This window comes from Macaca nemestrina, chromosome 3 (assembly GCF_043159975.1).
Source record: "Macaca nemestrina isolate mMacNem1 chromosome 3, mMacNem.hap1, whole genome shotgun sequence".
Taxonomy (NCBI): domain Eukaryota; kingdom Metazoa; phylum Chordata; class Mammalia; order Primates; family Cercopithecidae; genus Macaca; species Macaca nemestrina.
The window spans coordinates 142,750,662-142,762,667 of record NC_092127.1 but is presented as its reverse complement, the minus strand read 5'-3'; the positions used below and the strand labels follow the sequence as shown (position 1 = coordinate 142,762,667).

The window sequence follows — 12,006 nt, the reverse complement described above, 5'->3', positions numbered from 1 at the left end:
CCTGAAATAGGTACTTAACTCTTCTTACATATCTGCTTCTAAATTTTATATTATCAAAGCTTTTCATTATTACTAAATGTATTAGTCCATTCTTCCACTGCTATAAAGAACTGCTGAGACTCAGTAATGTATAAAGGAAAGAAGTTTAATTGACTCACAGTTTTACATGACTAGGGAAGCCTCAGGAAACTTAGTTATGGCAGAAGGCTAAGGGGAAGCAAGGACCTTTTTCAAATGGTGGCAGGAGAGAGAAGTGCAAGCACAGGAAAAACTGCCACTTTAAAACCATCAGATGTGGTGAGACTTGCTCACCATCATGAGAACGGGATAGGGGGAACCACCCTCATAACCCAATCACCTCCTATCAGGTTCCTCCACATGGGAATTACAATTCAAGGATGAGATTTGGGTCAGGACACACAGCCAAACCATATCACTAAGGCACTTGAAATTTTTGGATAAAATGCGCTAAATTTGATTGATTTAGGCACTAAATTGACTGGATGGTTTTTTAAGTGTCTTTTAAGAATATTATTAAAAAAACACACAACAAATAGTAAGTGCTTATATTTAGTGCAATACTCCACACAATTATAATACAGCTTTCCTGTGATGTCCAGTAAATCTCTGAATATAGCTCTTTTTCCTTCTGAAATCTAGAAATCTTGCTAACTGCAATTTTTGTTTTACCTATATACACATATTGAGATATACTAAAATAAGTCGTTTAATTCAAAAATCTTTTAGCCACTTTAAAAAAAGTATCCTTAGTCAAAACATTAATTTACATATAAACTCATTACTAGAAGGGGTGCCTTTAAACTATTGATGAATATGGAATCTTATCTTCCAACTTAAAATCTTTATCATACATAAAACTATCGTTTAAAAAGCACTGCAGAGCATTAAATAGTAGCACTTGATTTCAAAATATCTTAAGTCACCATAATTGTAATAACTTTTTGAGTAGTTGCCAGTTTAATTTTCAGTATGTGCAAATTGGAGGTAAATCATTTATTACTTCCAGCAAATGTCTTTCACAATTTTATTTAATTTTTTCATCCTTTTTAATGGATCATAAAATGACAATCTTTTATTGGATATGCATAAAGTCAGAAGCAAATGAATACTTTGCAAATAGGTTACTGTGGATTGAAATGTCAATCATAATTCATGGAGTATAACATTTCTCAGATCAGAGTAGCTTTGACATATGGCACTGAGCCATTCTCCTGTTTTGGAACAGTCATGCGTCTTTAGACATTAAATACAAGTATGTGACTATTAGGACTCAATGAGTTTTATTTACTTAATTATATATCATAGTACTATTTAATAATTTCTCATGTGAAATGGCTTTAGTACATTTGAATTTAATTTTATTACAATTAATTGTCAGTTGACATGAAAGTGTACTTCAGTCAATCTTTTTGTTACATTAAGTTGTTAAGCTTTCTTCTATCCTACTTTGAAAAAACATATTTTACTGATGGAGCAAAGCATGGATTAAGATATTTGTAAGAAATATTAAACAATGTAGAAACAATTTATAGAAAATTAAGTTGAAAGAGTTGCCATTTCCCAGCATTATCTTCCCTTACCTCCCTGTATTATCTGCACCAGGTACCACTCTTGTCTCAGAAGGTTTTCCCTTTTCTTTTGTGACTTCATATTCTCACCCTAGCTGTTTCTCCTCTTTCTCCTCAGATATCTCTTTAGACTACTTTTCTTTTTACAGTCTCTTAACTGTCAGTGTTTTTTTTTTTTGTTTTGTTTTTTTTCTTTTTTGAGATGGAGCCTCACTGTCACCCAGGCTGGAGTGCAGTGGCATGATCTGACTCACTGCACTTTGGGCCTCTCTGGCTCAGGTGATCCTCCTACCTCAGCCTCCCGAGTAGATGGGGCCACAGGCATGTACCACCATGCCCTGCTAATTTTCTGTACTTTTTGTATGGACAGGGTTTCACCATGTTTCCCAGGCTGGTCTCAAACTCCTGGGCTCAAGTCAGCCACCCACCTTGGCCTCCCAAAGTGTTGGGATTACAGGTGTGAGTCACAGTGCCCCGTGTCCCCTCAGTTTTTATTGTGGTTGAGGATACTTGACTTATAAACTCACCCTTTCTATGTCTCCCTTTTTCTTCCTGATGAGCTCCAAATTTCCTGGCAAGGTCTTTTTATTAGCTTTAAGTCTGCTGTCCAAATGTCTACTATCCAAATGTCTACAAAGTCACTTGGATTTTCTGTAGGCACCTTAAACTTGGAGGTCCCAAATTAAACTCACATCCTTCTGTTCAAACTTGCTCCTTCTGTGTTCCCTATGCAAGACTGCCCACCTACTTGTGTAAGACAGAAACTTTGAGGTCATCCTTTTTTCTTCTTCCTCACCTCCTACATCCAATAAATGTCCATGTCCTTTTTATTCTGACTCCTAATATGTCTCAGTTTTTGTTTTCACACTAGCCTCATTGCCACTATTTTAGTTCAATTCTACTTTGGTACTTATTTCAAGTACACTGAGACTTTCTTAACTGGTCTTTCTACTTTTGAAATTTATTCTTCAGACACCTGCCTTACACTGTAACAAGAATGACATTTGTAAAACACAATTCTAACTATATTTCTACCAAACTTAAAACTCTTAAGACGAATTCCAGATGTCTAAAGATGGCATCCAGGGACTCAATGATCTTTCCTCTGCTCCCCTTTTCAACCTGGAGCTATTTCATTCTTACTCTCACCCTCTTTTTTACTGGAGTACTGAATCACTTTTACTTCTTTGACTGTTCTGTCCCTGTCCCTTTCTTGCCTTCCACCCTGTCGGAGTGCTCCATCTGCATGGACTCCTTTCTAATCTCTTTTCCTAACTTCTGATCATTCTTTAAGCTTCATCCTGTCATTGACTTCCTGCAGGAAAACTTTGCTAATGCTCTCATGCCAAGGCCAAGTCTGTTGTATCTCCCACATGACCCTCTAGAACCCCTGTACTTAGACCTATTTTATTAATATCACATTCTTTTGTAATTGTTTATGGGGCTTCCTTTTATTTACATTGTAATTTGTATTATTTGTTACAGCAGCCCTTTTACCAATACAGCCCAATTATCATCGCTACTACAATCAATTAATAAGTACTTGTTCAATTAGCTAGTAATAAAATAAGTGACTGATTGAGTGATTTTACTGGCAAATATTCCTAAACCAATTTGGAGTGTGATTTTAGGCCTGAGGTTTAAGCACAGAGCTCAACATAGCTATAATGTTGGATTTAATCAAGGTCATGTTTTATAACAGGAAGAATATAGCGTTGAAAAAAAATTTTACATGAAATTTCCCGACATTATATGGTAGACATTTTAAAAATAATTTAGCTTACAATATTTTTATATGGCAGTAAGCAGAATAGAAATTTATTAAATTAAAAAAAGGTATCACATAATGATTTTATTCCTTCTGTATACATTGCTTCTTAGCTCGAATCTAAAAGGTTTATTAAAAAGTACCTTGATATTCTAAATAATCCATTAGACAAATATCCAGGTGTTAACAGTAATTTATGGAGTGCTTGTTGTGTCCCAGGTGTTGTGTTGTATATTTTATGTATATTATTTTACCAAGCTCTTTTCCTCAAAACAACTTTGAAATAGGTACAGTTCTCCCCATTTTACACATTGAGAAATGGAAGATTAAAAATGGAGTGATGAGGGTTCAAACTCAGGACTCCAGATTTGCCGAAATCCCTTTTTTCAATATTATTAGATCCTTGGGGCACATAAAAATGAACTGCTCTCTTGCCTCCCATATATGTTTGCAACTAAGTAAACACAATGTTGTTTTAATACTTGGCCCATAAGAAAGCCTCTGTAACTGACAGTATGGTTTCCACTGTCAGAAACATACTAACCAGAAGTAGAAGTTATGTAATAGTAGGAATAACAATCCATAGATGGTAACATAAATGACATAAAATATGACAGAAAACATTAAATATGTATCATTGAGTCTTGAGGCAAAGAAAGCTCACAGAATTTGGTTTGGATTACAGGGGGTGGTTTTCTCAACCTGTGCCAGAAAAGGAGTAGCATAGCTTTGGGCAAAGGCACTAGCTTAATGATGGTGCCAATACCATCCCAATAATTTCAAAAATGTTTTTCTAAAAGAAGCAGCAAAGTTTAAAAGCTGATGTAACTGTGTTTTTCATATTTGCAACGCTTCTGAAAAATTTTCACAGAAAACATACATATATCTATACACACATATTCATAAATATATATAGTCACAAATAAATATATTGCTTTAGCATATAGTAAATGCCATTCTAGTTAACCATGAGAAATATGTGAATGTAGTAAAAGGCTGGAAGATTCAACTGAAATTCATTTTAATGAGAGAAATGTAAATATAAGACCCTAAAATACATGTGGAGGATTAAAGTAGTATGTTGTAGAAGTGAAAGCATTTTGAGTACAGAGTCAGTGAAGTCCAATATTTGGGCAAGTTACCTTTTTAAGCTTGTTTCTTCATTTACAAAATGGAGATGATGCTAGTGCTGACCTCAGTAGGTTGCTGTGAGAATTAAATGAGAAGATGAATTAAAGTGCCTGGTTCTTAGTAAGAAATCAACAATTGCCTGTAATTGTGAGTGGTGTTTATGGTTACATTTTGATCACGCTGCTACTACTACTCTCAAAAAGAGGAAGATATTCTTGTTTCAGTTCCATACATCATATATCATCAAGTGGATTTCTATATCTGTGGAGACTTAACTCAGTTTCATTTATTTATTTATTTATTTTTTACACCAGCCACATTATACTAGACTGAGATTTTCAGAGAATGCAGTTATTTTGGTCAGTTACAAGATCATATCAGCATGCATTTCTACTATAGGAAAGAGTAAACTTTGTTTTAAGATTATATCTTCTGTTCTCATTTCATTTGTTAAGCATTAAAAGTTTGAATGTTTCCTTCATTAGAGAACTTGTTTGTTTCTGGTGAATTTTAACTGTCCCATTATAAACAACTTCAGTCAATGTCTACTGATTCCTTAAAGTTGAGTCAGTAAGATTACCTGCAAGAATCACATATTATTATGAATCAACATTATCTTTCCAAAAAAATAAAACCATGCCAACATGTCAGATGATTCCGGCCACATGCTTTAAAGTAGAGGAATTAAGAACTAGGGAAGACAATATTTTATTTGATTATGCTTAGTCATTAAAAAAACAAAACAAGGCAGTCATTTCTTCAGAATGAGCAATTAGGTTTAAGTTTTCTTTCTTAATACGCCACTTGGCCTTCTGTGTTGGAATAGTTCAAAAGTACAGTTAATTAGATGTAAACATCCAGAATTCTCATTATTTTCTGGATTTAGCTAAACCATTTTTTTTTTTTTTGAGATAGGGTCATCCCACCACTTTGAGAGGCCGAGGCGGGTGGATCACGAGGTCAGGAGATCGAGACCATCCTGGCTAACACGGTGAAAACCCGTCTCTACTAAAAATACAAAAATCAGCCAGGAGTGGTGGCACGTGCCTGTAATCCCAGCTACTCGGGAGGCTGAGGCAGGAGAATCACTTGAACCCGGGAGGCAGAGGTTGCGGTGAGCCGAAATCACGCCACTGCACTCCAGCCTGGGCGACAGAGCGAGACTCTATCTCAAAAAAAGAAAAAAAAATGGTTTAGCTAAATCCAGAAAAGAATGAGAATTCTGGATGTTTACATCTAATTAACTGTACTTTTGAACTATTCCAACACAGAAGGCCAAGTGGTGTATTAAGAAAGAAAACTTAAACCTAATTGCTCATTCTGAAGAAATGACTGCCCTGTTTTGTTTTTTCACAACAAACTCCTGGGTTCATGCAATCCTCCCACCTCAGCCTTCCAAAGTGCTGGGACTATGGGCGTGAGCCACCATGCTTGGCCTATGGATGGATGGCTTTGATTTGTTTGCAAACCAATCATATGATAATATCGTTTGTAAACTATTTTGGAAAAGAGCTCTTTCCGTACAAAGCCTCTTGTCATGTTTTTCTCCTTTGATATCTTGTTTTAGTTATTGTTTTAATAAAAAGTTACTAACTCTAGGCTAACTAATCCCAAATAATCAATCTAAATTAATGAAATTTTAATGATTATTACTTGTTTTAGAATTTGAAATCATATTTTCAAAATAAGAACTATATTTTAACTATAATATTTATTAGCTAGGAACAAAAATTATCTCTTCTTTGTACCTTCATTGGGATAGTTTAATATCTTGGGACCATCTACAACAAATACCTGCAAATAAATCCTTCTCTCTTCTTTCTTTTCTTTGTCGCTGTCTTTCATATTCACTTTCTTTATATTTTATTTTTGACTGGTTTATTGCTTCCAGTTTCATATTCTTAGTAGTAATACCTAGAGACAGGAAAATAGGCTAAATGGGATCTAAAGCTTTTCTTTCTTTGTAGGTTTTTGTGAATCTGAAACAACCTCGGCATTTTTCTGGATTGAGAAATTTCTTAATGTCTGTATTTCTGTTACTACTTTGTAAAGAAACAATTAAACCACTTAATAAGTTTGCCTTACTAATAAGTACAGACTAGAACTAAGGAAGAAAAAAGCTGGCATAATTTACCAAAAGCTGTGACTCTTACTCTTTTTTTTTTTTTTCTGGAAACCGAGTCTCACTGTTGTTGGCCCAGGCTGGAATGCAATGGCATTATCTCGGTTTACTGCAACCTCTGCCTCCCAAGTTCCAGCAATTCTTCTGCCTCAGGCTCCTGAGTAGCTGAGATTACAGGCGCCTGCCACCACACCCGGCTAATTTTTGTATTTTCACTAGAGACAGGGTTTCACCATGTTGGCCATGCCAGGCGTGGTGGCTCATGCCTGTAATCCCAGGACTTTGGAAGGACGAGGTGGGTGGATCACCTGAGGTCAGGAGTTCAAGACCCTTATTCTTTAAGTATGTTTTCTGGCTGGTTTTGAATTATGTAAGGAAATAAAAATCTCCTACTCCTCTGGTTTTAATTGTATATAAAATTATTGTTTCTTCATTTCTTTTTCAGAACTCTTGATGTTTCAGTGAGCTTTAATGGAGGAAAATCTGTCATCTCAGGCTCATTAATTGTCACAGCCACAGAATGTGTAAGTAAAAGTTTGCATAAAGATTATCTTTTAAAATTAATTCCATCCAGAAATAATCTATGGATCTTTGGTGCTGTTGCAGACTACAGTAAAGGAGATGCAAACAATAACATTGGAGACCACTATAAGGAAAAATTTTGTATAGAATTTGTTTTGGGTGACATTGCTTTTTTTTATGTTGAGCTCCCTTTCATAGGAACTTTAAGGTAGTATGCATGTGATTTTGATATTTATAGAATTCAAAAGCCATATTTAAAATCAAGATAAGGTAAGAGAATAATCTGAGAATGAAGCACTTTCTTTCTTAAAACATTAAATATAGAAATTATGTTTTCTGTAGATTCCAGGTTAGATTCCAGTATCTAAGACATTTATCATGGTTTGAAATCAAATTATTGTATCTTAATATGTGACTTTATTATTTTGTTCATTTAAAATATTGGTGCTTTCTGAATAAGAAGGTTGATTTTGACAGCTTGATACTATCTTAGTTTGTAACCACATGAAATGTATATTTTGAGATTACTGATTTGCATTGCCTAAATGCAGTATTTTGAAATATAAACTCCATTCAGTACACATTTTCTTCCTTTTATTTAATTTTGTGGATTTATAGAAAGTTTTAATATTATATTATTGAACATAGAAACAGGAAGCCTTAAACAGGACTAACCATGTGGTTATTATTTCTGAGTATATTTTGTAAAATGTATATAAATCAAAGCAAAAAAAGAAAAATTCCTGCCCTCCAAAAGACCAAAATCCTAAATCTAAACATTTTCTCACATCTCATGGTTTCATGGTTTTGTATTTTGATCTACTAATTCAGGAGACACCCTTCCAACAGAAAACAAAACAAAACAAAACAAAAACAATTCAATGTTATCTATATAGAGGTAGTTGTATTTCTCATTGTAAGACAATGCTTCAGGTAAAAGGAATATCTTATGGACCCTTGGGTCACTTTTTAACTCCTTGGATAAGTCTTTGCCAACACCTACTTCTATTTTGAAAATAGCTAGGTTTTTTGTTTTTGTGTTTGTGCTTTTTGAGGAGGGTTTTTTTTTCTCCCATTTCTAGCGCCTGTTGCATTTTGTAGGTTTTGTGGATGTTGCAGTTTGCTGGTTTTCTGGTCCCTCAGGATGTGGTTGAAATTACAAATATTTGTGGTTTGTAGTTTCTCAGTGTTTAGCTCACTGAAATGGCATTCCTTCCTCATCCGTCTTCCTATTCTACACCTCCAAACCGTCTTTTTCTTCCTTTCTTCCATGCAAGCAGGAAAACAGGTCTTTGTTCCTATCCTATAACAATGCATGATTTTCACATGCAAGGATGCTGAAGCTAAATGACTCGTCTGGGATGTATAGGTTGTGTGCTTTAAGGAACACTTTCTAGGTCTTGTTCCTGAGTGAGGGTAATATGACTCGAGATGGTTTAAGAGTGGGGAGATTTCAGAAAAAGGATCATTGGTGTGTCAGTGTTGAAGTGAGGGGAAAGGAGCAAGCTGTAAAAGTCAAGAAGGGGTCAAAGTGATTCTCACTAAGAAGGAAGGCTTTGAGCAAAGACTTGAAGGTAAAGGAGTGAGCTCTGCAGACCATCTAAGGGAAGAGTCCTGCACACAGAGGGAGCAGCTAGAGCAAAGCCTGAGGTGACAAGTCTCTGGCAAGTTTCAAGAAGAGCAATGAGCCAGTGTGCTGGAGTGAAAGTAGTCAGGGAGAGTGGGAGCCTTCTGATAAGGAGGAGAGAGTGTCAGGAGCAGGGCAGATCTTGTAGGGTATGTAGTCATTGTCAGGACCTGAACTTTTCTTCTGAGTGAAACAGGAAGACCTTGGAAGGTGACATGATTTGATTCACTGTTTTGAAAGGATCACTCTGGCTGCTTTATGAAAACAGACTTTGCGAATGGCAGCAAACGTGGAAACATCAAGCCCAATTCTGTGGCTATTTCAGCAATGCCAGAATCCTTCCCCACCCAGGGGAGGATGGCCCTACTGGGGTGATCAAAGTGGAGATGGTGAGAAAGGGTTGAATTAGAATATATTTTACAGGGGAAGTCCATGGGATCCCTAGACAGATTAGATGTAGGATGTGAGAGAAAGAAAGAAATTAAGAATAGTTCCAAGTGTTTTTGCCTGAGCAGCTATTAGGTTTATGCAAAAGCAACCGTGGTTTTGCCAAACAGAAGGATGAATTGTCATCAGGCACAGCAGTTTCTGAACAACGAGGAGTTCAGTTGTGGTGGGGCTGAACGAGAGATGTCTATTGGACATCGCAGTGGAAATGTCAGGCCCCTGGATATGCAAGTCTGGAGTTCTGAGAGAGGTCTGGATTGTATGTACAAACTTTGGAGCTGTTAGTTGTTGATAAATGGATGGAATAAATTAGGCAACAAAATTCCACATAATATTTACTGGGAAATAATGGCTTCCAGGAGCTTAGAGCAAGAAGGGAAAGAGTACCAGAGAAAGGTTTTATGGTTGTGGGGGAACTAATTCAGACAGGGCCTTGAAGGGAGACTAGGATGTCAGCAAAGAAAGAGGACAGGGAGCATATTATAGAGAAAGAGCAAATGGGGTGGGAATGTGTTGATGAAATTGACAGGAGATGCATTTGACTGGAGTAGAAATAAGCGGAAGAAATGATTGGAAATAGAAAATTTAGACCAGATTATCAACAACCTAAAAAACTGAATTGAATTTAGAGTTTCATCCGACAGGCTGTGATTCCCAAATTCTACGGTGCTGAAACGAAAAAAGGAAAGAAAATGGATTATATTTTTCATATTATTAGATTTATTTAACTTGAAATAATTCTTTTATTTTGAAATTGTTCTTTGTCCCATTTTAATTTTAAAATATCCTTTGATTGAGGAAATATACTTAATTTGTCAGGACCGACCTCTCCCTCCTTTCCTTCCTTCCTTTATCCTTTCCTTCCTTCCCTCCCCCCATCCCTCCCTCCCTCCCTTCTTCCCTCCCTCCCTTCTTCCCTCCCTCATTCCATACTTCCTTCTTTCTTTTCTCCCACCTTCCTTCTCCCTATTCCTTCAGTCCTTTCTTCTTCCTTCCTCACATTCCTCTCCCTCCTCCTGCTTCTTCTCTTCTTTTCTCTTTTTCCTTGTATGCTGTTATTTGGCAGAATTATTAGCTGGCAAGCCTATGTGAGAAGCTTTTTTATCAGGTTTTATTGGCTTGAGAAATCACAAGGTCTGACTCCAATAAATAATAATATGGTTTTAAAGGGCTTTGGACACACATGTGATGGTGAAACATACTATTTTAGGAAGATTAAATCAGTAGTGACATGTAAGAGAAAGGACAGGAAAATAAAAACAAGGCACAGAAAAAGCTTTTAGGAAGCAAATGCTAGAATATAGGCATAAAACTTTAGTTTCTAAATTGACTGATGGTGGTAGAAATAGTCCTAGAAATAGCCATGTAAATTGTATTAATGAAGAAAGACATATTATAAAGTGACTTACTAGTGGTTATGGGGGAATGTTTGATTCCAAAATATTGAATCTCATGGGCTGGAAGAATGATGCTGCCATTGGAAACATCCAAAGCGAGAGGTGAATCTGGAGATGGGAAGAATTTTCACTGTAGACATGTTCTGTAAGTGAGGCTAGCAGTGTCAAGCGGGTACTTGTAGCTATAGTTTCACATCTCAGTGAGTGATCAGTGCTGGAAGTAAAAATTTAAGTTTTACTTTTGCTGAGGTTGTAGGAAGGGAAGGGAAAATGGGAGAATTTAGAGTTAATGTCATTTTGAAGTGGGGAGGCATACATAGAGTCAAAGAAAAAAAATGCACTGGACAAAATTAAACAGGCAAGGAAGACCTTATTCAAGACTGTTGCAAGAGGGAAGAGTGATTGAATTTAACTGTGATCAAACAAAAATCTGGAGAATTTTCAAAGCTAGGATGGTGGGAATTATAGGCCACCAGTATCTGCTAATTGACCTTACCTAAAGGAAAAGTAAACTTTCTTCTACCTTCCTAATAGGAGGTAGTGGCAAAACTTGGAGCAAGGTGCCACTGATATTAGGTTTCTCCCCTTCTACAGAGACCGTGTGATAGGGGCAGTATCTCCCTTGATCTCAAAGGAATGGCTCCCAGGGCCTTGAGAAAGATAGTCTTCCAGGGTCTGTAAAACTGCTCAGAGTTAAAGGAGATTTAAATACCTTTCACTTTGGGAGGCCGAGACGGACGGATCACGAGGTCAGGAGATCAAGACCATCCTGGCTAATACGGTGAAACCCTGTCTGTACTAAAAAATACAAAAAACTAGCCGGGCGAGGTGGCGGGCGCCTGTAGTCCCAGCTACTCGGGAGGCTGAGGCAGGAGAATGGCGTAAACTCGGGAGGCGGAGTTTGCAGCGAGCTGAGATCCGGCCACTGCACTCCAGCCTGGGCGACAGAGCGAGACTCCGTCTCAAAAAAAAAAAAAAAAAAAAAAAAAAAAAAATAAATGCCTTTCAAAAGGTAGAGAAATATTTTGTGATTAGAAGTTTTTATTTATTTATTTATTTATTTATTTATTTATTTATTTATTTAAACTGAGTCTTGCTCTGTTGCTAGGCTGGAGTGCAGTGGCGTGAGCTCGGCTCCCTGCAATCTCCACCTCCTGAGTTCAAGCAATTCTCCTGCCTCAGCCTCCCGAATAGCTGGAATTACAGGTGTGTGCCACCACGCCCAGTTAATTTTTGTATTTTTAGTAGAGACGGGGTTTAACCATGTTGGCCAGGATGGTCTCAGTCTCCTGAGCTCGTGATTTGCCTGCCTCGGCCTCCCAAAGTGCTGGGATCACAGGCGTGAGCCACTGCACCCGGTCACAAATTTTTAAAAGTAGATTCTTAAAGAAAAGGGAGATCCA

General features: G+C 36.9%; 1 protein-coding gene across 2 annotated transcripts in view; it reads left to right on the top strand.

Moving 5' to 3' along the window:
* The window catches only part of LOC105463307 (ANTXR cell adhesion molecule 2), a 154,373-nt gene that overhangs the window by 47,189 nt on the left and 95,178 nt on the right, over positions 1-12,006 (top strand). For both annotated transcript variants that reach the window (XM_011710333.3, XM_011710332.2), the window contains exon 11: positions 7,056-7,134. In XM_011710333.3, coding sequence (XP_011708635.1) covers positions 7,056-7,134 — 79 coding nt within the window. The remainder of the gene's footprint in view (positions 1-7,055; positions 7,135-12,006) is intronic.